The 27,875-nt window shown below is 38.2% G+C and overlaps 1 protein-coding gene across 2 annotated transcripts in view; it reads right to left on the bottom strand.

The window, feature by feature from the left end:
- PARD3B (par-3 family cell polarity regulator beta) overlaps positions 1-27,875 on the bottom strand; it is a 1,231,823-nt gene that overhangs the window by 339,988 nt on the left and 863,960 nt on the right. For both annotated transcript variants that reach the window (XM_056111836.1, XM_056111837.1), the window contains one exon: positions 27,047-27,284. In XM_056111836.1, coding sequence (XP_055967811.1) covers positions 27,047-27,284 — 238 coding nt within the window. The remainder of the gene's footprint in view (positions 1-27,046; positions 27,285-27,875) is intronic.

The following is a 27,875-nucleotide window of genomic DNA, read 5'->3' as shown; positions in this document are numbered from 1 at the left end:
TTTAAGTATATTCATGGTAAATATTTGAAATAAATAGAATTAACAAATTAAAGAATAAACTTTTATACTTCAAAGTCCAATGTGATATGACAACGAATTGCCAATAATAATATAGTATAGTTCTATTAGTTGGGCTAGAGCGATAGCACAGCGGGTAGGGCATTTGCCTTGCATGCAGCTGACCCAGGTTGACCCAGGATCGATTCCTCCGCCCCTCTCAGAGAGCCCAGCAAGCTACCGAGAGTATCTCGCCCACATGGCAAAGCCTGGCAAGCTATCCGTGACATATTCAATGTGCCAAAAACAGTAACAAGTCTCACAATGAGGTCATTACTGGTCCCCACTCGAGCAAATAGATGAACAATGGGAGGACAGTGCTAGACAGTGCTCTTAGCTACCTTGAAAGTATATGATAAATAAAAACTGAGAGTTTACCATCAGTAAGAGGCTAACCTCAAGTAGTGATGGGAAAGAGGAACAGTCAGACAAGGGTGGAGGGAAACAGACATCTGGGTGCTAGAATAGCTCATGTAAATAATCCTACTAATAAGTTTGTCAACTGCGGTACCCAAAATAAAAATAATAAAATAAATTTTAAAAAGAAAGCATATGATACAGTCCTGTGACATGAAAAGCAAAAAGTTAATTTTTTCTTGTAAGAATTATCATAATAGTGAAGAAATTTCAGCATTGAAATCCCTTAAGAAACATAGGTATAGAGATGCCTCCATACCCCAAACTCACGATCCAACCTCCACAAGCTAGGTACAGGCCTCCCAAGCAAGAGAATGAATCTGCTGAAAAAACTCAGGTATGCAAGTTTTGTGACCAAAATCTCCAATCTCACAGGAGTCAGGAATGGGTGATTGCCTTTCATCTCCTTGTTCTTCTGGGAGTCTGGCAGTCATGCCCATGAACTGCCTCTGGGCGCCATATAAGCTCATTAACGGCCATGCTGCAGAGACTCACGAATGAATCTTTGAAGAGAGCAACAAGCCGCAGAGATGCATTTAACTCCAGCTGTATCATCTTATTTAAACTTTTAAAATTCCTGGAGTGTACAACCGCATTCATGGCCACGCCTATATCTCATAATCTATGCAACTGATGTACCAAGAATAGTACATCACATTTGATGCTGTATAAAGTAGAAGGCAACTGATCTGTATGTATATATGTGTATCTATATATACATATATGTGTGTGTGTGTGTGTGTGTGTTCACTGAAGGTTCAACCTATAACAACATGTTAGTAATCTCTTATACAAGGGTTGAATGGCTCCAAGGTGAGAATCAACAATCTTCATATGCTTTCCTTTAAGGAAACCCGTTTGGGTCATTTTTAGGAGATTACTCTTAACAAGCAGTACAAAATAAATTTTTCAGGATATGCCTTTGGGGCAAGCTTGGGTGGTGGTGGTAAAATTCGAAATAAGGTGTAATGGTGGTAGGTTTGGTGTTAGAATTTGCTCGAGTGGGCCCAGTAACGTCTCCATTGGAGACTTTGTTGTTACTGTGTCTGGCATATCGAATACTCTCGGTAGCTTGCCGGGCTCTCCGAGAGGGGCGGAGGAATCGAACTCGGGTCGGCCATGTTGGCCGCTTGTAAGGCGAACGCCCTACCGCTGTGCTAGAATATTGAACGTAATAAATTATCGTGAACGACCTTATAAAAAGATAAAAAGAAAAACAGAAAGGAACATAGGCAAACATAAAGCTAGAATAGTCACTAAATATATAGATATTTCTTAGGTTGAGGAGCGCTGTATTTGGTTTGTATTTGATAGGAACCAGCTAGAGAACTCGAGAAAGGAGGTGGGTATTAATAAACTTGCCATGGTTTATAGTGTTGTCTCGTGACTCTGGACATAGGTGGTCATCTCCACCCTGGATCCTGAGGGTCTCTGCAACATACTTTCTGGCCCGTTACTCCATCCATGAATATTTCACAGGTACTCTAGTGATATGTATCTATCAGGACTACATGATGGCTATGTTGGTGAGAACAGTCAGAAAGCAAAATAAGGACAGAAGCTGCTTGCTCGGCAAAACAGAGGTGGCCCTGCAGGTGCTGGATTCCATCATGAAATGGCTCTTAATTTTCTTTTAGTAATAGAATCTTTTGAAAATTAGATGGAAATTATGAACTTGTTCTCCATATTCACTTAGAGTCACAATTTTGTATTGGTTTTAGACAGTTCTGAGACTGAGCCCCAGAAGTTTAATGTCTACATGTGACTTCATAAGCCTTGTGTTTTTTCACGTGAATTCTGTAAAGATGGAAATATAAGTTTTTCGAACATTTCTGCCCATAAACCTTAGTAGAACATAGTTAACTAATAAGTAAGAATAACATATTAACGTTCACAAAATCTGCTTCCTACCATTTTTTCTTTTATTTATGAGGAGCAAGTGACAGGCTTCCAAGTGATGTTCAGGAGGCCCAGGAATCCCTTGTGATCAGTGTTAATTAGGCTCCTGGTTCACTGCTAGGGCTCAAGGATGTAGGGATTATTTACGTTACTCAGTCAGTACCTGAGGGCTTCCAGGACCACTCTCAGCAGGGCTCAGGGACCTCTAGGTCTCTACCCAGCATTGCTTGGGTGAATCAAATGGTTATGGGAATGAACCAGGGTTAGCTAACATGCTATGTATGAGCCTTAACTTCTATAGTATCAAGACCCTCCCAATTTAATTTTAACAAACATATTTATAACTCTATTAAAGGACAGAAAGCCTGGTCAATGGTTGGAAGCTTGCCACAAGAGTGTCTGAGGGAATAAAGGGTAGTCAGGAGAGAGAGAAGGGATCAGGACTTAAATAGTAGTTGAAAATGATCATTTTGGACAGGAACTGAGTGTTGAAAGTTGGTAAAGAGATATACCTGACAATCTTTCAGTATTTGTATTGCAAACGATAAGGCCTGAAGGGGGGGGAATGAGAGAGAGAGAGAGAGAGAGAGAGAGAGAGAGAGAGAGAGAGAGAGAGAGAGACTACCATAAAGATAAAGGTAAAGGTGGGAGGAGTGGGACTGGGGACATTGGTGGTGGAAAATGTACACTGGTGGGTATTAGAACACACTATGCTTGAAACCCAATCATGAACTTTGTGACTGTGTATCTTGCTGTGATTTAAAAAAAGAAATCACAGAGTTAGAAAAAAAAGTAAAATAAAGGACAGGCAAAAATATAAACATTACCTTTTGTTAAACATTTAAACTGTTTTACAAAGTTAAACTATTTTCTTCCAAGGCAGATATTTGTTATTTGTTTTCTTTCTGTTTTTTTGTTTTGTTTTGTTTTGTTGCTTATTTTAGTTTTGGGGCCACACCTGGTAGTGCTTGGGAGCTACTCCAGGCTCAGGGCCTGGGGATTACTCCTGTGGTGACTGGGGCCCTGAAAAACTAGAGTTTGAAACCTGATCTCCCACATGAAAAGCCTGTGTTTCAGGCTATAAGCAATCTATTTGGCCCATAAGTCAGATATTGGAGAAGAAAATTTCAAAGGCATATTGTGATTAAGAGAACAGACTACATTTCAGCTGCTCCCACTAATTAAACCCGGTTATGCAAAAGAAGAAATAGGGTGTTTATACTTTTTTGTAGTTTTTTTGTTGTTGTTATTACTCAGAATCACACTACCTCATTATCTATACAGAAAAATTGAGTTATAGATGATGACATAGAAGCATAGGAGGACTGTTATTATTACATTTTCTGCAAGTTAGTGGTCAGCATGTGATAAGGAATACATTCAGATATTGTTATTTAATTTTACATAAAGCTTATATGAGTGTTTATAGCACTGGGATTTTTCTTATTTAAAATGTGCTAATATCTATAAAAAATGTATTCCTGCACTTTTGGCCACTATATCTATATATTAAATCATATTTTATTATATCATATTACACCACATGTTATATTAATTGCACTATTATATCATAGTATCATACCTATACTGAATCTTATCTTCTTTCTCAACATATCAGAGACTAAAGTCAGATGCATTTGGAGTAGCTTCTCTAATGTAAAGTATAAAATATCTAACAAACACAATTTAAAAGATTGGCAGAATACACACTATTTGCCCATATTCCTCTCCTACTTAGGCAAATTTTAACTTTCAGGAATGAATTAAAATGCACTGCTATACGAGTCAAATCACATTTATATTTGTACAGTCATTTTCAAAATCTATTTTCAAAAATCACGGCTGTGTATAAGAAAAATCTGAAGGCGATCAAAGATTGGTATTACTTCTCTTATTAATAAATCATTTACAACCAAATGGAAAGGATAAGAAGCATGATGAAAAGGTAATATTGGATTTCTTAGAACTGGCCTGCAACACAATTTTAATAATAATCAAATGGACATTTTCCTATTTTCCATCTTATTCACTGTGCTAAATTTAATGGTTAATGAGGCTTATCACAAGGATAGTTGTCCCTTTCTGCAGAGGTTTTAATTTTAATCTTTTATTAACTATCAGAGAAACACCTTATTCCTGGAAATATGCATTCATTTTCTACAAGTCAATACTCAGTTAATTAAGGATTTTAGATTAAATGTTGGTAATAAAACCCACAAAATATAAATATAACACATACTGGTTTTCTTTATTAATAATCATGCTTGATATCTCCATGTTACATGCATTAGAATTTCAAACTGTAATAATGTGAAGTTGAATTAAAACCAGATCTTAATTTTTCTCAAAGGCAAGGTAAAAATGTTTAATGATGTAGATACAGCTTCAAAGAAAGTTTAGAGGCAACAGGCAACAGTTTCGCTAATACAAATATTCAGGATAAAATTGTAAATTCATAGAAATATTTGTAAAGATACCACTAACTACAGAGGAAAAAAGAGAAAATATATTAGACATAAATGAGTATATTGCTAGCCTCTGAAGATTCTGAATGAAGGTGTATATATAAGTATTCATTGTATTACATATTATAACTTTTCTGTAAGTCTACAAATTATCAAAAGTAAAGTTTGAGGTTAAAAAATACATTTAAAAATCAAAGAATTTTATATACAGGCTATATAAGTATGCTCTCAGACACAATTACTAGTGGCCTCAATCTTGTAAATCAACAATCAATACTCAAACACTTATGTTGTTTAAAGTCGCTGGACTATTGGCAACATACAGCAATATACATTACAAAAACCATCATCCCTAAACGATATTAATGTATTAGCTACAGCTTTCATCAATTATTTAAGGCCCACTTCCTAAGCAGGTTGGTACGCAAGAGAAGGCAGGTTTGTGAGGAATGTTGGAACAATTATGGGAAGAGAAGTGATGATTTCTTTCATCCAAATAATAATACTTTTTGAGTAATCTAGAACTCCTATGTGTATAAGAGTGATTATTTTCATACGGGGGCCCAATTTGAAGATAGAGTAAAATGATATAACTGTCCAAAGAAGGAAACTTTCCCACAGGGGTAGATATGCCAGTAAAATAAAGAATCTACTTAGAAATATTGGCCCAGCTAGACTTTCTTCCATTAACAATCAGTTGAGACACGTTTTTAAAGCAAGAGCTTAAATGAATGGCTGTGAGTCTGTAATAATTTTGACTTAAAATGTCAACTGCATTTGAGATGCCATGTGCATTTAATCAATGTCTCTATATTGTAAAATAAATATATTTCAGTGTGACTGCTGTGCAGCCATAAATCATAATTCACAAAGACAAGAACATCTTATCCTCTCTATTGATAGTCATTAATGACAATACTGATTAAAATTGTATCTGCCTGCCATATTATTGTTAAACAGTCTATTAGAATTTCTATTACATCCTATAACCTACCACTACTTCTCTTTATACTGACGTGTCTCTTATGGAATAAAACATGATAGACAGTTAAATTTAAGGTTTAATACTGAAAATGCAAAACCAATACCAGAGCTTATCAGTAAGTCAACCTATATTTCTAAAATTTAGAGTATATTTTGTCACACATTCCCATTTACAAAGGACTTGTTTCTGTCATTTAGATTTAATACTTTACTTTTTTTTAGAATAAGTATTTGTGTTAAAAGAAAAACATAGGAGGAAAAAAATCAGCAAACATTGAGAAATTGTATCAGTCCATGGAAGCATGTGCAAGTTACAATTTCTAGAATAGACTTCCTGAAATCAAGCATCAGTTTCTTCAGCAAAAATGTCATATATATGACTGACAAGAACATAAAAAAAAACCTCAGGAAAATTCTCAGAAAAATCAGAAGGACAATGAGATATTGGCTCATACATGTGAGAATATTCTACATGAGAACACAAGTATTATATGGGGTGTAGAAACAGGTTCTTCATACATGGTGAGAACAAAATCTATGAAAACACTATGAAGGTTCTCAAAATATTACATATACAACACAATGCGATCCAGGAATTTTATTTCAAGGTGTCTACCTAATGAAACCACACTCACAAACACAAACTCACTAATTCAGAGAGATATATGCAGACCCCTGTTCATTACTACACTGTTTAGTATAGCCATGAATGGTAAAGAACCTAACTGTTTAATGGCGATGAATGAATAGAGAAAATGTCAGAAGGATAAAGAGAAATACCAGATGATCTCATTCACTGGCAGTATATAAGGAGACAATGAACAGGAATAGACAATGTCCAAAGACAATCCATGGACTCAGACCACATAACTGTCTGTGTGGGAAGGAGGAAAACAAAGGGAAGGACTGCATGAACTATGGTAGACGGTTATTGATACTTTGGTGGTAGGAAACATATAGTAACATTGTATATCTAAAATATAAATGTCTATACTCTTTTATACTAATGTCACCTCAATAAATTAATAATTTTAAAGTAGCTGTGACAATACATACAATGGAAAACCACTCATCTCCAAGAAATAAAAGAACAGAAAGAAATCTTCCCTTTTGTAACCATATAAATGGAACTGAAAGGGGTCATAAGTAAAATAAAGCAGAAGGAGAAAGACAAATATCAGAAGATCTCACTCAAGAAGTAGGATATAGTGAAGCAAAGGGAACAGATAAAATAAATGGAAAAACAAAATCCTCACATATCAGAGCGCAGAGCCTGTGATTGTCAGAGGAGGGAAGAAAGATTTAAATGAGCAGTTCCACTGAACTTCTGCAAGGATACTGGTTCTTTGGTGGTTGTATTGATACTGTTGAGTGGAAGGGTACAGTGACAAGTGAACGAGGTAATTGATTTGGTTATTTTAAATCTCCTCCACCAAAAAGATAGGTAATGGGATAGCCAGAGGTAGAAGATTGTAAATAAAAGGAAACCCCCCAGTCAGGCAACTCTCTCTTTGTCCTCTTACCTAGGTCCAAACAGGTGGCAGGATAGCAGGGGTCTTACCCACACACCTGTGGCAATGGCTGAAGAAAATGGAAAGCCAAGGGGTCAGTGACCCGGTGGGCTACAGACCTAGAGAGGTCCAGTGACACATCACAGAATAGCAAGTCACAGCAAGGGGACACAGGTGACAGGGTTCCAGCTGCAAATCACAGATTATGAGTATGTACACGTGTATAGAATGTTATAGGGGCAAGGCAGGGTCACAACACACTGGAGGTAAGTAGATGACAGTGAGGGACAAGACTAGAAAGTCATACTCTGGACAGGGCATTAGGGACAGGACACAGTGCATAGGTAAAAAGAGAGGGCTGTATACTGGGGAGGGACCACTCACATCTACTGAAACTGTACAATAAACTAACTTTTTAAGCATATGAGTTTTATATCTAAGTCTTCCATACAATACTCACGATACCCAAAAGTTCAGAAATATATCCACTTTTGCCCTAAAAATAGTGGTGTAGCAATTATTTAATGTATACATTAAAAGCTGTGTAACTACCCTAAAAACATATTATAATCACAAAAACTAATGCTATCACAATAAACATATGAATACAAGATTAGCTCAGCACTACATTACTGAATGCATGCCATGGGAAAAATAGTGAGTCTTGCCAACTTTGTTGTCAGATTTGCCCAACATCATAGTATGTCTGGGTTCTCAGAATAGATAGAGTGATACTAAACTGGTTGTTTAATAGTGAAAAGAATTAGAAAGGTATGAAAGCTAACTTAGAGTGATTAGTTAACTTGTTTGTTCATTTTATTTTTATTTAGGTAATACTGGTTTACTTCACTGAATGTTTCAGGAGTACAGGTACCACTTCTTCATAAGGTAAAGGTAAGGTAAAGGCCCTCCCGTTGATCGTCGATTTGCTCGAGCGGGCCCAGTAACGTCTCCATTGGAGACTTTGTTGTTACTGTGTTTGGCATATCGAATACTCTCGGTAGCTTGCCGGGCTCTCTGAGAGGGGCGGAGGAATCGAACTCGGGTTGGCCATGTTGGCCGCTTGTAAGGCGAATGCCCTACCCGCTGTGCTATCGCTCCAGCCCACTTCTTACCACTTCTTCATATGTATGTTATAATACCACAAACTCCCACTTAGCATGTTTTGGTCCCTTCTGCCCCTTTGCTCTCATGCCTACTCTCTCTCCTCTCTTTCTCTCTCTCTCTCTCTCGCTCCCTCTCTCTACCTCTACCCCCTCTCTCTACCTCTACCTCACTCTCTCTACCTCTCTCTCTCTTGCTCTCTGTGTAATAATTGTAATGCAGTCAAAATCCAGTTTGCTTGTTTTATTCCAACTGTTCTTTTGCTTTATTTCCTGTATTTCATTAATACATGGAATCATCCAAGATAGTCTCATCTAGATCAGGTCCACTCAGTTATAGTCCATAAGAAGCATGGGTCATAGCAGTGAGAATAACAAAATGACAAATGGAGAATGCAAATGCAAGTTAACATTCATGAGGTTCAAGAAAAGCTACCCAAAAACTAGAGCATGGAACTAAAGATAGAGCCAGAAATCGCCATTCTGGCTGTGATTTGTCAGAAATGAACAATTTTCACTGTTCATTTTTTAGTGTTTCAAGAAGGGACTCAAAGTGAGACCTTCATAAGATGAGGGTCATTCTACCTGGGAAGATTCCAAAGCAAAGGTCAATGGAGCAGGAAGGAAGAACTTTGTTTATCAGTCTTGGCTACTCACAGCTCCCAATTTTATTGAGTTCTACAGTGAGGCTCTCTGATGCTGCTCAAGGAGAACAGTTAAGTGAACCTGACCAGGGTAACTGATCCCCTGAGAGATAACAGTGATCCAGTCTTTGTGTTACACATGAGGATCAGGAGAAACCTGGAAATTGGATTATACCAGTGAGAAATATGAGAGGAAGCCAGAGATATTGGGGAAAGCACACAATTCCTAAGACATGGTTCTTACACTCTAGATGATTTCAAAAACAGGGAAAAATAAATACTACCAAGATGATTCTGACCAAATTGAATGGAAGTCTGGAGTGATGAGGCCTGGTCAATGACATTTCCATGAAGTGTGGTTTGAGTTTTATTGAGACTGGAAAGACACTAGATAAGTGGGATTCAGTAAATTCATCCAAGTTTCAACTGTCCTGGGAGGCAGTTTAATCTGCCTGCTCCTGGAATGTGAATGGCCTGCTATGGTCCATATCCATTTACTGTAACAAGTTCCTGGCACTGTTGCTTATTTTTAACAATGCAAGGACTACCATCTTTATAAACATTAAACATGCAGTTCTGTGTTGATGTTCAGAGTGTTACTCTCTGAGTTATATGTGAGTTTATAGCTGTGAGTATGTACATGTGTGGGGTGTGTGATGGTGGGAAAGAGTTTCTTTATATACTTTCCTTTCCTTCACAATGTAAGGGAACTAATTCTCTTCACAACCTAAGGAAGGAAACGATAGATGAAAAAGAGAAGATTAAAGGGCGAAGGCACAATAGGTAGCAAAGATATTCTGATAACAAGTGCCACTTATTGAAGTGGTTTAGGGAGCATGTCAATATCATATTACTCTAGACATTAAGGACTGCAGAGGAGCAGGGCTAGAGAAGGTAAGACACAAACAAGGGAGACAGCATCAAGGGTCCAGTGGCAAAGGTCTGGGCCAAAGCTCTTGAAAATGGGTGAAAGCTACCTCTTTCATTTTACAGTTCATCTTCATCATAAAAGTTTTATTCACATTCTTTAAAATTCCAGGAGGTGAAAGGAAAGCAGAACAAATCTATGATATTGATTTTCTACTACACATTGACTAGAGTTCAAATTTAAAGTGGAAAATTATAGTCCCTAGGGGAGAAGAAACCTATCAATGGGAGGAACTAATACCAAAAGCTCCAGAATTAGGGTTTTTTACTGTTCACTGGTGATTTTGTCTGCAATCAGACTGGCAACTGTTATTTCTGCTTCACGTGGCCTCTAGCTCACTCCTCCTGGAGTTTCGGATTATAGAGTCTTTTGAAGGAGTCTTTTGTTGGCAAGTGGGGTGCTGCTTTTAGTCATTCTCTGCCAAGACATTTTTACTTTGATTTTGGGAGCTATGAAGTTTTTTTTCAAAAAAGCCTTAGAATGGATGGTTGCTCAGATTAAGGCAAGCACAAGAAATTAGGATAATAGAAAGTTCACTTAAGGTTTCTTTGAGAGCTTCCAACCTTTCATCGACTTTAGTTTATAATATAGATTTGAAAAATTGTGTTATCAAAATGATTACCCTTTTCTTTTAGATGTCAAATGATTCTTATATATATTATGCATAGAATTACATATAATGTACAGAGAAGGAGGAATAAATCAAATAAAATTGAGAATATAGACTGGAAAGATTCTCTGTTCTGAGTTGCTTACAACTTAAATGTTTTCTTTGGCCTGTTTTCAGTGCTCAAACTAGAATGACCTGGTTGGTCAGCCTATGCAAATCAAATTGAGAATGAACATGTTAAAAGGCAAGTTTAAAAAATTATCTCTAATAATAGCTTCAATTTTGGCAAGTTACATGTTTGTAGTTGTGTGTTATTTACCTTAGTTTAGTGCCACTTCACCTTTTGACAATGATTTTTTAGCTAAGAAATCATATGTATTTTGGCCTACAGATACATCTAATCCATAATTTTTTTATCCACTGGCCCAACTGGATGATGATAATGAAAATTTATTAATATATTGCAAGGCACAAAATGTATATATTTTCCAGGAAGCTCAAGAGGGCAGTTACACAATTAAGTTTATGATACTGAATTATCAAATATTATCCCAGTTAAGAAACAAGATATTAAATCACTATCCACTATTTTTATCAACTTACTCTTGAGTGGAGTAAGCATACTTTTGTGAAATTTGGGCATTCTGGTCAGTTAAAAAATCTTAGTAAATGTTATGATATATATGCGTGTGTACATATATATCTGTCTGTATATATATATATATATATATATATATATATATATATATAAGCCTGGCAAGCTACTGAGAGTATCCTGGATGCACTGCAGAGCCTGGCAAGCTACCAGTGGCGTATTTGATATGCCAAAAACAGTAACAATAACGGGTGTCATTCCCCTGACCCTAACAGAGCATCCAATATGGAAGCATTGGGAAAGACGCGTAAGGAGAAGCTGCTAAAATCTCAGGGCTGGGGCGAATGGAGATGTTACTGGTGCCTGCTTGAGTACATTGGTGAACAATGGGATGACAGTGATACAGTGATACAGTAAAATGTTATGATGCTTTAACAGAAGCATCTCTCTGCCATCCTAGGCTTCTTGAAGGTCCGGGCTACTATGATAACACTTCCTGAAGAGGTCATTTTAGGTTATTCCAAACTAAACACTGAAATTGATCCTTATTAGATGGCAGCAACAGTTGTTTAATAAATAAGTAAAAGATGTCAGAAAAAACAAACAGAGGTCAGAGAGGTAGTATGGCAGGTAGGGAGCTGGCCTTACATGCAACCAAACAGACTTCAATCCTCAGCACCCCACATGATTTCCCAAGCCCAATCTGAGTGATCTCTGATCACCACTGGGTGTGGGTCCCCTCCCCGAAAAAAGAGAAATAAAAATTGACTTCACAACATGTTCATTGCATGTTCAGAGGTTGCTCAGTAGTAATAATTATTAATTTTAGAAAAGATTTTTCAGCTTGTGAAGAGGTGTTCAAGATCCATTTATTTAAAGAAAAGGCCTCTGGTATGGTTTATAGGAGTGGAAAGGTAGAGGGTTGGAGGGCACATATCTGAATTCTAACTATGATTATGGACATAACCTCACAGTGTAACTTTTTATTTAAAATCTTATTTTTTATTGATAATAATTTTCCATTTATGGACCATCTTACTTAGAAAATGAGTTTAAGTTAGGGACTCACTGTGGATTTTTTCTGAATCCCTAATAGTAGCATAGAACAGAGATGGATATTTATACTCATTATTTAAAAACACTTCAGGGAGGTCAGTTCTACCACCTGTTCAGAAACCTCATTCCAGTGCTTAAGAATCATTTACTCTTTTATATGTAATCTTTTTTTTTTTTTTCTGAGAACGATTTTGGCCCATTTTTCTCTAGCACTGTTCTCAATGGAGATGAAAACAGCTGGTTACCATTACCAGATAACTCTCATCCTTCAACCTTTCCTTCAAGCAGGAATTAAAAAAAAAATCATCTCCCAATGCAGTTTAGCCTCTTTTTAATTTTTGAACCATTTCCACTGTTTTCATTATTTTCGATATTATAATCAGAAATGACTAAAGGGTATATAGCACACTAATAAATATAGTCTGCCCCGATTAGCACACTGTGTATGTCAGCCAGTCCATGAGCATTACTTATTAGAGCACCAGCATGTGGAGGATTGGGAGGAAGACTATCTGACAAAAAGAGAACATGAGACATGCATGAAAACTAAACACCAAGCTCCCTGCTGAGTACCAACTGAGACATTTTGAGACATAAATAGGCTATCCTGAGAAGAATTATATTGATTCAAAGAATTTTGAGGAGTAAGAGAGAAAGGCCAGGCAAAGATTTAGAAAGAATATGGGGCTTCACACAGACTTGAGATTCTAGCAGAACAGAGTGAAGGGGGTGGGGGGGGGGGATTCATTCTAAGAGAAGGAACTCTGTTAGCTTATTTTGGTATGAATGAGGAGAGTAATCCACTCAGACTAGTGACTTGTAGAGAGCAGGGAAAAATAATGATAAATCAATTGGGATAGGGGTTGGAGTGATAGCACAGCACATAAGGTGTTTGCCTTGCACGTGGCCGGACCCGGGTTTGATTCCCAGCATCCCATATGGTCCCCCAAGAATGGCCAGGAGTAATTCCTGAGTGCATAAACTAGGAGTAACCCCTGTGCATCGCTGGGTGTGACCCAAAAAGAAAACAAGAACAACAACAACAAAAATTTTAAAAATTGGGATAAAAAAACCCAATGAATTGAAAGTCAATCTAAATAGTCTGAATAGAATTGTATGGCTTAATAGTTCCTAAACAAATGTTCTTGAGACTGGCTGCATCAGAATTATCAAAGATTTCCAGTCCCACTCTAGACCTACTAAATAATAATGCTGATAATAAGGTTGTGTGATTTATAATCTTAGCAGGCTCTGTAGATGACGCCAGGGATTTTTTGAGAGCTCTTTATATCCTCTCATTTACTCTTAAAACAATTCTACTAGGTAGTTGATATTATTATTCCAATTTATTAGAAGAAGGGAAAGTCAGAATGGCTAAGAAATTTGTGAAGGCACCAAGAGAGAGATAAAGTGGGATTTGAACTAAAGTAGCATGACTCCAAAGGAACTGTCCCCTGCTAGTATGCTCTGCCACAGGTCAGTCTAGAGAGTAGTTGTTAACTATCTGATGGCTGCATAATATGCATACCTGAAGGCTTATAATTGTTCTGCCTAGGGTGAACTAGAATGAAAAGAAGAAACAAACAAGTCAGTTAAGATTCTATTCCAAGAATCTAATACAAATACACACAGACACTATACACATATACAAACACCATGATGATAATACGACAGTGAAACTGGAAAGGATGTCTCAGATGTAAGGACAGTATTTTGCAAGTATGAACACTATTGCTGACTGATGAGAAGGTAGGAATGAGAAGAGGGAGGCCTCCCAAATATCATGGGATTCCTGGCAGGACCGCAAACAAAATTAGAAAGTCAGGATGAGATTGTGACTTAAGTCGTTGTAAAATAAAGTCGATTTTACACATGTTGAAGCTAAGGCTGATAGGGGTCACTGTGCAGAAATGATCAGTAGCTAGCTGGGGAAGCAAAACTGGACTGCCTCCAAAATTCTAGTGGATCTTATTTACTATGGTCGAGATAACAGTCCTAGATGTGCAATCCACTAACATTTGTATACTGCTTATCTCTCTCTCAATTTGTGTATCTCTATGTTTCTAATTGTTCTGGGAAGCCTCTTTCTTGTTCTGTGTGATCTCAAAGATTCAAGTCTTCCTCCTTTGTTGTGAACCAAAAGCAAATAAATTGTTTCTTATTTGTTGACTTAGGACAGGAAAATCCAATGGATGGCAAAAATAAAGAAGTATGGGCTTTAAAAGGTATAGGCCAGCACACATAGAATTATGATTGATATTCAGTGCATTTTGAGATGCTGTTAATACAACACCAGCAATAATTGAGAGGAGTTCGATATTATTATCAGTACAAAGTCTGGCTCTAGGTAGGCTGTTTCACTTTTCAATGTCTCATTCTTTATTTTCTGCAAAGTGATGCTACTATTTGCCATATTTATCTCCCATGCATCCTTAAGATGAATGTCAGTAAATTACACTGAAGTTCTCAGATAAAAGGTGCTAAACAAAGAACCAGCTCCATTTCCCCCTGAAGCAAATTATTAAATCTATACATGTCATTATCTAATAGTATTAAGCAAGCACCCTAGAAGGACATGACATTGTGGTGGACATGGTACAAAGCATTAGGCAAATAGAGTCCCATCTAAGAACTTATAAGTGTTTACATATATGAATAAAACTGTTGTTAATATGTTTTATTAGTAATTTAGTATAAGTATGCAAATAGGTCCATTAGGGAATCTTTTGCATTTTATTAATTCAGCACTTAAATGACTATATTTCACCTTAAATACTAATGAAGTTAATTTATTAATGTGTATCTCCCTCTTTGGTGCCAGTGAAAGTTCTATTTTAGCGTGTCAATGTCCTTTAAAGTTAAGCCAATCTTTTTTTTTTTTTCCACTGGACTTTTGTTCTGATCTGTTAACAAATCTAAAGCTCATTATCGAAGAAAAGTAATGAGATAAAGGGATCTATTCTCCTTCAGTGCTCTTTCGTAATTCCCATTAACGTTAATGGGAATTGTGCACGCATATTAAGAGGAGAAGAGAACCCTAATTAAACAAATAAGCCTTCTGGTTGACACTCTATGTGATCATTTTTTATTGTAATAAGTCTAAGGAAATCATCTTGCTTTGGACAGTCATAAACACAGCTACCGAGAGTAATCAGGATTACATAGGGTAGGAGGGGAAGGCAAATGCACAGCAATCAGATTTTTAAATGATTCTGAAAACAAGCTCCCTGAACATTTTTATACTAATTAACTCCATCCAAGCCCCTCACCCCGCCATGAACACAAACTCAAAAACAGACAGAATGATAAACAAACATTTGCAGACAGGCTTGACAGCTGAAAAATAAAATTATTAAAGTCACCAAACCAACTCTGCATGCTGGGCACCACGGCAGCTCATTTGTCTTCGCACTCAGCCCATCAGAGGAGTGGCCCATCTGTCTCTGGGTCTTCTCTTAGTTAAAAAATAAACATCAACCGAACAACTCTATGTTTGTTTCATCCAAATTTCGTCTCCACTTTTGTAGTTAACCACACTTGCATTTACTCCCATAGCTTGGCCTATTCACATAAGGGCTCTCACACACGCCTTTAGATTCTCCTATTCACAGTCCATTCATATTACAGTGCTAATTTTCCTCTCTGGTGCTTAGTTGCCAATGAACCAAAGCTGGGATATACAATACATAAATACATAAATAGTATCAGCTATCACACCACTGGTTTTAATGGAAGTCAATATCTGTATATTACACTCTCCACTTTGCATTTCCATTATGGCCTTAACTCTGCTGGTCATAAAAAGGAACATTCTAAGCCCAGACCCATGATAGTAATAATGGGAGGAAAAAAAGGGTCATTGCTCTTCCCAACTTGAATGAAAAATTAAAATTGCTAGGGCACTTAGCACAAAGGAAAATGGCAAATTAACAAAATGAGGAAACAAAATATTCATGGCTCAAATTGCAAAAGAGAAAGTAAATAATTTAAGATGGACTTCGAGATGAGAAAATTCAGTTACCAAAGAGACAAAAAAAAAACAGGCCAAACTCAATTTCAATTTCAGCTTCTATTTCTGTCTCTCTGCTATCAGGGGCAGCTGTGGAGCAGGGAGGGTGCTGTACCACTGACAGCCTTTGACATGCAAAGTCATTCATTCATTTGCTTATTTACTTGCCAATTTGTTTTGTCACAGTCCTACACTTCTCTTAGTTTCAGTATCTACGTTTCTCATTGTGACCTTCAAGGCTTTCTATTTTCCATGCAATTCTACATCCATCTTGAGACTGAATTAAAAACTTCAGCTTGCTTTGGATTTCATTTCTTATCTGAATTTTCATGTTTCAAACTGGTCTCTACTTCATGAAGCTAAGCACATTAACTCTAGCCTGTGGTTAGCCTTTTGCCTTCAGGGAAATGACTGCTAAAATTGGCCTGGATACATTAGCTAGGTTACCCCTTCCTACCATAAAGTTGAAGAATACCCAGACATTTTACAGCCACTATCTCGAAAGGGGTAATGACAGGCATGGCCACGTTACGTTTATTGTACATGGAACCTCTAACGGCCATTATGGGATCAAGGTAAAGAGGAGAAATGTATGACAGATGTCATGCTCTCTGGAGGTTTAAGTATTCAGGCTCTATTGAACCTAATTTAAAAATCAAGTCAAAATGTACCTTTATGGGTAATGTATTATAAAACAACTTCCAAGGCAGCTCATTGAAATGACTATGATTCATCTATTAAAGAACATCACATCCAAAGCCCATCTATATACTCTGACCTGAAATTTGTGAAGGAAACAAAAGAAAAAAGTGTTTCTCCTTTATTGAGTCTGTTTTCTATTTGTATCAAGCACTAGAAAATTGTGCCTTCTACTAGGTGAAAATATAAGCATTAAAAATAGAAAGAGGTAGTACAAAGTTCATAAAATAAAATAAACATGACTAAATGATTTTACCCATTTTTAAATTTTAATATACAAAATTATCCAAGCTATAGAATTTTTTTTAAAGCATGTTCACCCAAAATACAAAATAGCAATTAGAGGAAAAACTGAAAATAGTAATCTGATTACTGGAAATAGTAATCTGATGATTGTTTATCTAGGGTGGTGGTGGGGGAGACAAGTGCATCCCAAGGCAACCATTGTTCTCATAGTTTTGTATACATAATTTATTTAACTTGAACTTCACAATGGCCTGGGGAGAGTATATTATTAGCCACCATCTACTGGCGCATAGATTGAGGCTCTGAGAGTGCAGGGAATAGATTTTGTTTGTTAATTTTTGGTTTGGGGGGGGTCACACTCAGTCGTGCTTAGGAGTTACTCCTGCTCTGTGCTCAAGGATCACTCCTGGCAGGGCTTCGGAGATGATATGGTATGCCAAGGATCAAATCCAGGTCAGCTGCATACAAGGAAAATGTCCTACTTACTGTACTACCACTCCGACCCCAAAGGGCATATTTTAAAACAGGATCAAAGCATTGCTTGGGTAGTGGTATCTGTTGGTGGCAGAGAATGAATGAGACAGAGCCAGAGAAAGAAGAGTGTGTGTGTGTGTGTGTGTGTGAGAGAGAGAGAGAGAGAAAGCAGCAGCAGCAGCAGTAGTTGTGTAGGGTAACATTGGTTTATCCTTCCTCCCTTGCTGCAGGGAGCTTAGGTTTATTGGGTTACACCCATCACAGTGCTCCTATGCACTCCCATTCCTCTATGTTTATCTTTAACTTCTCCTCTGTGCTCTGCTTCCCCTATCTGTTCATCTCCTATATCCCCAAATCAGACCCTGTGACTTGTAATGTCAGATCCTTCTAAGGACTCTGAATTTTTGCATCTGTAAGTGAAATATTGCTTTTCTATTTCCCTTATGTCCATTGCATAGTTTATGTTAGAGCAATGTCCTTCATGTATAAACAAAGGAAGACGATTAATGCTATGCTTTTGTAACTTGGGAGTTAACTGACTCTGAATAATATTTACTCCTGGGCATCTGTCATATTTACTTGACTTAGTCTCAATTACCCTAGTGTTTAGCACCCCAAAAGTAGGGTCCTGATGAATGGACTGGATGGACCCAGGGAAAGCTGTAAGCTACCCTGGCATCGAAAGTGGACAGGCCAAGTGCCACAAAACTTATAAAAATTTAAGAGCATGGTCATGGACGAATTCTGTCATGACTCAAAGAGAAGTAACTGGACAAGGACCCTGTTAGAGTTAGGAAGGACTAATCTGGCCTGAGGACTGGAGTCTGGGATCTACAGTGAGATGTCCCCAGGAGAGCAACCCTATAAGCTTAGTATATCTCTTACTGTGTCCATACAAAATGAACTAGAAAGATTATTATGAAGTAAATCTAAGATGATTGTTTATGGACTAAGGAAAGAAGAAGTAGGTCCTTAGATCAAATTCTACACTTGAGCTAGCAATCTCCTAGCAGGAGGAGATCTTTGTCTTAGAAGGCTTCCCAGAAGGAAAGGAAGGGCTTTACATATGTTGATTGTGCCATCTGACCTATGTGTAGTTGCTATCTTCACCCTTGGAAGTTGGGCTCTTGACTAAGGCTGCGAGACTGGGCACAGGAGACTAGCATGGGGGAAAGTAGGAGAAGGGATTGAGTGGAGGGTAATACTGGAATGGGGCACTCAGTGAAATTGGAATAGGCACGCAGGAGAATGGAATAAATGGCAACTGATCACCAACCAGCTTGGCGGACCCATTCCCTCCTTCATGCATCTTTTTGGAGCAGTTTCAGGTCAGGGTGGGGAAGCGGCTCATGACAGAACACTAGTGGCTAGAGAGAGTCCACACCACACATCTTGTGAATACACAAGTAGTAGTAGTAGTAGTAGCAGCAGCAGTAGTAGTAGTAGTAGTAGCAGTAGCAATAATAGTAGTTACAATGACAGTAGCTATAGTAGCAGTCCTGATTTTTTTACTGTGTATTTTGCCAAATCAGTACAGTGTTCAGGGACTATTCTGGGCTTTGTGCTCAAGAGTCACTCTTGATGGTGCTCAGGGGACCCTATAGGATGGAACCAGTGTCAGGGTTCAAACTGGAGTCAACTGCCCATCAGGTAAGCACCTTAACTCATGTACAACCTCTCTGACCCCCTTTTTTTAAAAAAAAAACAATTCATAGCAGAATGCTAATATATAGAGTAGCTCTAGTTTTGATAAAATTTATAGCCTGTCTGGACTGAAGCAATAGTATAGTGGATAGGAAACTTGTCTTAAGTGTGGCAAATCCAAGTTTGATCCCCAGCATTGCATATGGTTCCCAAATCTAGCTAGGAGTGATCCCTGAGGTTAGAGCCAGGAATAAGCCTTGATCACAACTGGATGTTGGCCAAAAACAAAGCAAAAAATTCATATATATATCTTATTTGTATTTTACATAATCTGGAGCGATAGCTCAGCGGTAGGGTGTTCGCCTTACAAGCGGCCAACATGGCCGACCCGAGTTCGATTCCTCCGCCCCTCTCGGAGAGCCCGGCAAGCTACCAAGAGTATTCGATATGCCAGACACAGTAACAACAAAGTCTCCAATGGAGACGTTACTGGGCCCGCTCGAGCAAATCGACGATCAATGGGAGGGCCTTTACCTTTACCTTATCTTATTTGTATTTTACATAATCTACATATATATTATTATTTATTAGTATAAAGCAAATATATTTTATATATTATTATGTATTATCATAAAATAAATAGAATACATAGGCTTTAGTAATTCCAAACCTTAGAAAGAAAGACTTGATGACCCTAGATTTCAAAAATGCCATTGTAATATGGATTGTGATATAGATTTTTCTTTGTAGAAACTGAAACATTGTATCTCTGAGTTCCACCTACATTAGCTGAGAAACAATTAAGACAATCCAACTAATGGACTAGGTGGAATTGGGATGGATACAGACAGCTGCAAACCAATTTCACAGTTTAAACCAAGTGGCTTCAGAACGTTTCCTTCAGGTATAATAGGGTTTTGTATACTAAAACATACAATTTGGGCTAGCTTTTTGTTACAGCTTTATTTGAAGTTGGTTTAAAAATAACCTTCCCATATTCACATGCTACATAACAAAATAAGCAGGCATTAAGTGATTTGGCATGGGAACCACAGTGTGCAAAGTTCTGATAAGGTATCTACTGGCAATTCCGTATCATTGGGCAGACACATACTCGCACTCTATAGGTTGCTGAGAGAGTTAATGGAGGGTGAGATGATACCATCCCTTCAGATGTGACTGTCTTTCTAACCCCCAGTATAGTCTGAAATAATTCCTTTAAGTTAGTTGTTTATTCTTTTCTCTCCTCTCTGGAATGTAAATTCTACCCAAGAGATTGCCTGGATGTCTTGTTCAGCACTATAAAAAAATGGACTGTTGACTCCCTTGAGTTGAAATGCACCACTTTCTCCCAGAGGTATGCTAGGTAAACATATCACCACTCCTCCAGAAATTCATCATTGCAAGCATTTACATAGTTATAAAATTTGTTCTTGTTTTTGTTTTAGACTCCTCCCCAGAAAAGTCTTGAATCATTATTCCTCCATTAAGACACACACACACACACACACACACACACACACACACACACACAAATGATGCAAAAGTGGATACTTCACTTTGGCTTGCCTAGCCCTGAGCACTATGTTTGATGCTCAGTGAGCCATTGGTAGAAAACACTGAGTTAAAAAAAATATATTAGTCTGCATGAAGTTGGCAAAGATCAGACATTTGATATGTGTTACTAATCAAATGAGATGAACAGACAAACTTCATAAGACAGAGATGAGGTGTCCAGTGGCAGGTTTTGTACTTTGTTCTTTGTTTTCCATTAAAAATGAAGTTGCTAGGGACCAAAAGTTACCCCTTTTGGTACCAAATCACATAGAGAAAAAGTGGTACTTGGTCAATATCAAGTCTTTATACTCAGAGCCTGGAACAAATTGAATATTCAAAGACTTTTTAAATGAGTATCATATAATGTCAAGAAGCTACAACAAAGCAACATAGTTTAAACACAAGCATGTGGCAGAATTCATTTTAAAGGAAATGGGATCAAGGCTTGGGGAGTAAATATAGGAGCTCAAATCAATGCACTTGACCCCAGTTTGATCCCCAGCACCCAGAATGCACTCATGAGGGTCCCCTAGAGCTCTCTCAAGCACAAGTTTCCCTGCTGGTACCCTAAGCACCATACAGGTGGTCTAGATGGTTCTTGACCTAGCAGAACTACATCCTCAGACCCTTGCTTTGAACCACAGGCCAACTTGTCCAAGAATTATTGAGAGAAGCCCAGGTCCCCTTTACAGTGTTTAAAAAGCAGCTCTCTCCTCCCCCAAAGAATGCATGGGTCTATAAAAGCAGTTAATGATTAAAATATCAGAAACTTACTTCTGGGTTATTTATTCTAAAGAGGGCAAAATTTTCTCAGACAAAGGACATTTATCAGCAGTGCCAAAAATCTGCCTGCTGGACCCTAGGAAGAAGGCTTGTCTACTGGAATTGTTGCCTCTGTTCATTTTCCTGCAGATTAGTGCCCAAATGAGTATAATTTCCAAAGATATCATTTAATAGACAAAACTAAGCACTCTGACCACCCCACTACAAGTCTTTTTAAATAGAAAGCTGAAAAGTTGGTAGATTTTTAGGATTCAAATTTCCCAACAATAACCCAAGGCCTGAGTTACAGTTAACTCAGACAGGGGTAATTATATGACCAGCAAAACCTATTATACTGTAATTCTACTGAAAATAAAGAATATGTGAAGTAATGAGATTAACCCTAAATTTTCCAAAAGGATTGGGAGTAGGTAGAATAACCAATGAGTTCAGCTTTTTTACTACATATCATCACATAAATTGACCAGCTAATAGCAGAAACAAACAGGAGACTTGCTTTTTTGCAAGAGAGATCTACTGCTAACACATCCCCACTGTCATGAAACGTGGTTTAGTGAGAAGGAGGCAGAATTTCAATCCCCACCGATGTCCTTGGCCAGGTGCCATTATACATGGTAGAACTGTACAATGCACATTAAAGCACTATGCTCAGGAGAGTAAGAAATGCAAATCAAGGGGAAATACATATTTAAATCACACATCTAACTCCTCCTTGAGAACCTTAAAGCAATCAATTCTTTTTAAATAAGAAAGAAACTAAGTCAATAGCATCTGAGCAACAGACGAAAATTAAAGCAAAATCTGTTGACTAATGGTGACAGCTTTTGTGTTCCTTGCAGTTGAAAATGTGCATGTAGCAGCAACTCCAATATGCTCACAAACTTACATGCAAAACGCCTTGAAAAACAGTTGCTATTTTTACACCAAAGATAAAAATCAAACATCACCTATCATATCTTAATTTTGCTAACACAGTAAAAGAAAACAAAGTTAGTTGTCTAAACTACCTGGGCCCCATGATTTCTACCACAGGAAAATAAATCATAAATTGGACCCAAAAGGAGGAATAAGTTATGAAGCATGGTCAGTGGCATGTAAACCCATTAGGACAAATCATCTGACCTAAAATATCAAGTTAGGGCTTCATTTGGTAATATTCCTAAACTGGGATCTGTCAAGCCCGAACAGTTTTATACATATACACTATTTTAGTGACATCTATATATTTTTAATAACAAAGAGGAATCTTTTTACCTTAAAATTACTATGTTATTGTAGAAGTATTCATCATCATCATAAAATAATATTAGTTTTCTCTTGATGTTGTAACCTATTACCACAGAGTTAGTGGCTTACACCACAGAATAGGCTAAAATAAAGGGGTTTATAGGCTGTTTTCCTTTATGGAGGCTATCTAAAGGGCAAGGCTATCCTTGCCCTTTTCTATCATCCAGAGACCACCCACATTGCTTGGATTGTGGCCTTATACCCTCATCTCAAAGCCCTCAACACCAAATTTTTCTGGACTTTCCTTTCATGGACACATTTTCATTTTAAAGATCCTTGAGCTTACTCTGGACTCAGCAGGAGGTGCAGTGCTCACCTTCTCTTAAAAAGTCAGCTGATCAGAAACCTAAACTCTCCTTTGCCACACAGCAGACATATTCACAGGAACCAGGAACCAGAACTTGGACATGGACATTGTTAGAGACTCATCACTCTGCTGACCTCGTCATTCACCTTGAATGTTTATAAATTGCCAGGCATGGTTTTAAGCATATGACACATAATTAAAGCACTAAAATTCTCATGATAAAACAAACTCCACTATTAGTCCCACTTTTCAGATGAGAAAATCAAGACAAAGATATAAACTTGTTCAACATCAGTGAGAAAATGTAAAGAAGAGGAGTCAAGATTGAACGTAAATGTCCACAAGACAGAGTTTAAACTTTTAACCTCTATACTTCATAACTTCAAGGGTGATGCTCATTTAAAAACATTGCAATTGCACAAGGCATTATTATCAGCATGCTTAACTCACAGTCCATAAATTCTGGCAATTATAATAATTTCCCAGTGTAAGAGCACATTTGAAACTCAAAATGCCAAATATAAAGACAGAGTCTATAGAGACCACAAAAATCAAACCCCTTTCTATTGAGAGACTTGTCCACAGATGCCATTATTATTTGTGTCCCTAAATATATCTCTTTGGAATGTCAAAGGCCTTTTATAATATTATTAAGCATATATATCATTTATAATACATTATGTATACACATATATATTCACACTGTCAAATATCCAAATATGTGTGTGTTTTTTCTCTCTCTTGAAAACTTAACATTCAATCACAAATACTTCCAAATACATCTCCTAAGAAAGATATCTCCTAGGGAGTTATAAGTGATCCCAAATTAGCCCATGAGTTATTACTCTCATCTTTCACCTTCAGTCCTTAGAAAATCAGAGTAGAGATCAAGAGAAAATTTTTCTTTATAAAAAAATTATAGGAATAAATGGTGTAGTAGAAAGTTATACTTTCCTCCTCTTCCCACAGTTAAGTGAGGGGGTTACATGAAAGTCATTTATGAGAAATGGAAAGGAATTGTATGAAAGAGTGATCCTATTTACAAAAATATGTTTGGTTGGTGATTTGCAACCATTACTGACCATTCTTAAGAGAACATTACAGTGTTCTTGGGAAAGTTTAGTGTGCGATTCCAGAGTTGAGGGGTCACAGAGGTGGTATTTGCCTCTGCCTTGGAGAAGACTGAGGATGTGAGGCTTTGGAGTAATTTCTATGGCAAGTGTGGTAAAAAGGGAGTAGTGAGAACAGTCTGTACTTGTGTTACATGGAGGGGCACTACTGTAACACTGTTGTTCATCAATTTGCTCGAGTGGGCACCAGTAACATCTCCATTATGAGACTTTTGTTACTGTTTTTGGCATATCAAATATGCCACAGAGAGCTTGCCAGGCTCTGCCATGCAGGCCAGATACTCTTGGTAGCTTGCCAGGCTCTCCGAGAGGGATGGAGAGACTGAATCCAGGTTGGCTGCATGCAAGGCAAACATCCTGCCCACTGTGCTATTGCTCCATGGAGGCACAAGAGAACAGTAATTCCAGAAAACCAAGCAGACATGATAGAAGATTAGGCTAAACACAATTCATGCTGTTACCCCCTCAGCAGCCCTACATGAGACTATTTAGTCTGATAACTATAATCAGCACTATAGGACGTGAGTAATACCTCATTTTTAGGTTCTTGCATTGGGCCATTAGCCCAGTTGGCTAAGAATTATCGGTAGTTCTTCTTCAATATGGTCCAATAATACTACTTCTTGAACAGCTACCCCCAACACAAAAACAATTATTAGAAAGGATATATGCACATCTATGTTCATTGTTGCATTTATACAATAACCAAGATATGGAAACAACTCAAATGCCCAACTACAGATGAAGCAGTTGTGTTAGATACACAGAATAGAATACCATGCAGCTCTAAGAAAGAACAAAATCATGCAAATTTCCATAGATGGAAGCAGAGGATATCATGCTGAGTAAAGTCAGTCAGAATAAAAGCGACAGACACAAAACAATCCTCTCAAAGATACACAGTAAGGTAGCAACAAAGATCAGAAGGCAACATAATGTGGCTCTCAGGATTTTCAAAACTCAGTAGAAACATTAATGCCACATATTAGTGATAGGTACTGGAAGAAGATCCCTCAAAACTCCATCAAAATGGTCTACAAAAAGGATTCCATGACACCCTCATGCCAATTAAGGAAAACTGCATCCCAATTTTCAAAATGCCCTTCCCTCTTTTGGGTTTCAAAGAGTGAAAAATGGGAGAATGCCGAACTCCTTTTTTCCACCACACTGTAGGTCTGTTCTTGGGGTTGAAGATGGAGAGGCTGGGAAGAGAAAGCTCAGACTAATATTAAACTTGATGACTTTGCCCTTAGAAGGAGGTGGCTTTAATACCCAGAAGGGATCAGTTGATGAGCTGGAGAACTGAGATGTCATCAAACTGGGGACAACTTTAAAGTATCTACAGAGCATATTAAAAGGTGAATGAAGACAATAATGGAGAAGTTTTTTGTCTGTTTGGTTTTTTGTTTGTTTTTAGACTGTACCCTGTGAGACTTGTTAAGTCAAGGGATTGACTACACAGACGTATTGAGTTCATTATCCCACTGGGTTAGGAGAACGGGATTGATAACTTCATTTTTGAACATCAGCAAAGTAAGACACAGGGAAGTTAAGTCCTGAGTGTGACACCCAGCAGCTCAAGTGTGGAGGGTGATAGATTCAGTGGAGCATAGTCTGACTCCAGACTTAATGATACCTTACCTATGCCACAGCATTTCTATAGGGGCCAATTATACCTGACCACTGACTTGGTCATAGACAGGCCCAGAATCAGAAGAGGTAGGGAGTGGGATCTATTTATCCTGTGCTCTCTAATTCAAAGTGGGTATTTGGTGCCAGAGAGAGAGTAGAGTGGGTAGTGCATTTGCTTTGCATATGGCCAACTGGGTTCAATCTCAGGTGCCTGATATGGTCCTCCAAGTTCCATAGGAGTGGTTTCTGAGCTCTGAGCCAGGAATAAGCCCTGAGGACTAGCTGGCGTGCCCCCCCCCCCCAAACAAACCAAAAACAGTGGGTATTTTGAGACAATGGCTTAGGACTTTCCTTGCTTCATATACTCCTTCTGTCATGTAAGAAATAAATGCTTTACCAAATAAAGGGTGTTGTGAGGATCCTCCCAGGGTGGGAGAAGCATGCTGCAAGTAGTCTATAGACCAAACATGATTGCCACTCAGTGCCTCTCTTGCAAAACACAATACCCAAAAGAAGAGAGAGAGAACAAGGGGGAATGCCCTGCCACAGAGGCAGGGTGGGATGGGGGGATGGGGGGTGGGGGGAATGCTGGGACCCGTGGTGGTGGAGGATGGGCACTGGTGGAGGGATGGGTACTTGATCATTGTATAACTGAAACCCAAGCACAAAAATTTATAAGCCTATAACTGTATCTCATGGTGTTTCACTAATAAAAAAAATTAAAACTGTGAAGAAAAAAAGAAACAAATGCTTTGGTACCCAGGGCAGCAGGCTTTCCTTCTATTGCTACCACTTGCTGGCCTTCCTGTGAAAACAGACTTCAGACAGCTTCCTGTCAGCCCCTTGAGCTCTAAGAGTCAACCCACAAGGCCTTTCTGTTTCTTTAGCAAAGGAAACACCATGTAAACCATTCACATGTTTGTTTCTGAACGCACAAGAATGAGTGATCTCATCAGGAGAAAGTAAAGGACAACACCAAACCAACTCTGCCTTCAGAGCAGCGCCCTACCTCAGCATGGCGCCAAATCCCTTCAGCTTTGTCTTCTTTTCTGGATCTTCGTTTTCCTCTTTCTGCTTTTTCTGCTTGGCTTTCAGTTTGCTCTTCTCCTTCTTCTTCTCCTTCTCTTTCACTTTTTTGGCTTTCCGGGCTTTATTGTCCCTGTCCTCTAGCTCAGAGGTCCCTGGAGGGGCTGATTCATAGTTCAGAGCTCCTTGGCCGGACTGAGAGCTCTTATCAGACAGACTGTCTGTACAGAACACAAGATCAATACACATGGTCAGGGGCACTTATTGTTATTATAGCAAGAATGGCGAAAATGCAAAATAGAGAATGAATAAAAGGGATTGGGGAATTCTACCCTACCATGTGGCTCACTTGTACTGTTTGAAGAGACAACTGTCTAAAACTGGTTACTTGGAGAAGATGTAATGTAGCTGAGGGCTCAAGGTGGGGGTGTGGGATGGTTGCTTAGACTAGGCTAAAAGGTTGATATGTGGTAAAACACTAATCTCGCTGAGAGCTGGCTTGTTAACCTTGATCAGCTCAGAAAGCCCCCATGCTGGGAAACAAACAAGGCAAGTTTGCTTCCAGGAGAGGTTTGGAGTACAAACATAACCCCTGCTTTGTACCCAATTAATGCAGTCAGTCCTCAGGTTGATACTGCTTCTAATGACTGGAATAAGAATGTCCAGACACGCATACTTAGTGTGCCTATCCTCAGGGTAGATGACAGTTGGTCCTTGTAGGAAAGTGAAGGAGAACATTTCTTAAGTGTTTGCAGTGTAAAATAAATTGCAGATTGTGTTATCCAATTCCATGTTCATTAAGCCAAAGGGCA

Source organism: Sorex fumeus, unplaced genomic scaffold, assembly GCF_029834395.1.
Source record: "Sorex fumeus unplaced genomic scaffold, SorFum_2.1 ptg000014l, whole genome shotgun sequence".
Lineage (NCBI taxonomy): Eukaryota > Metazoa > Chordata > Mammalia > Eulipotyphla > Soricidae > Sorex > Sorex fumeus.
The sequence above is the reverse complement of the archived record's forward strand: the minus strand, read 5'-3'. Positions and strand labels throughout refer to the sequence as shown.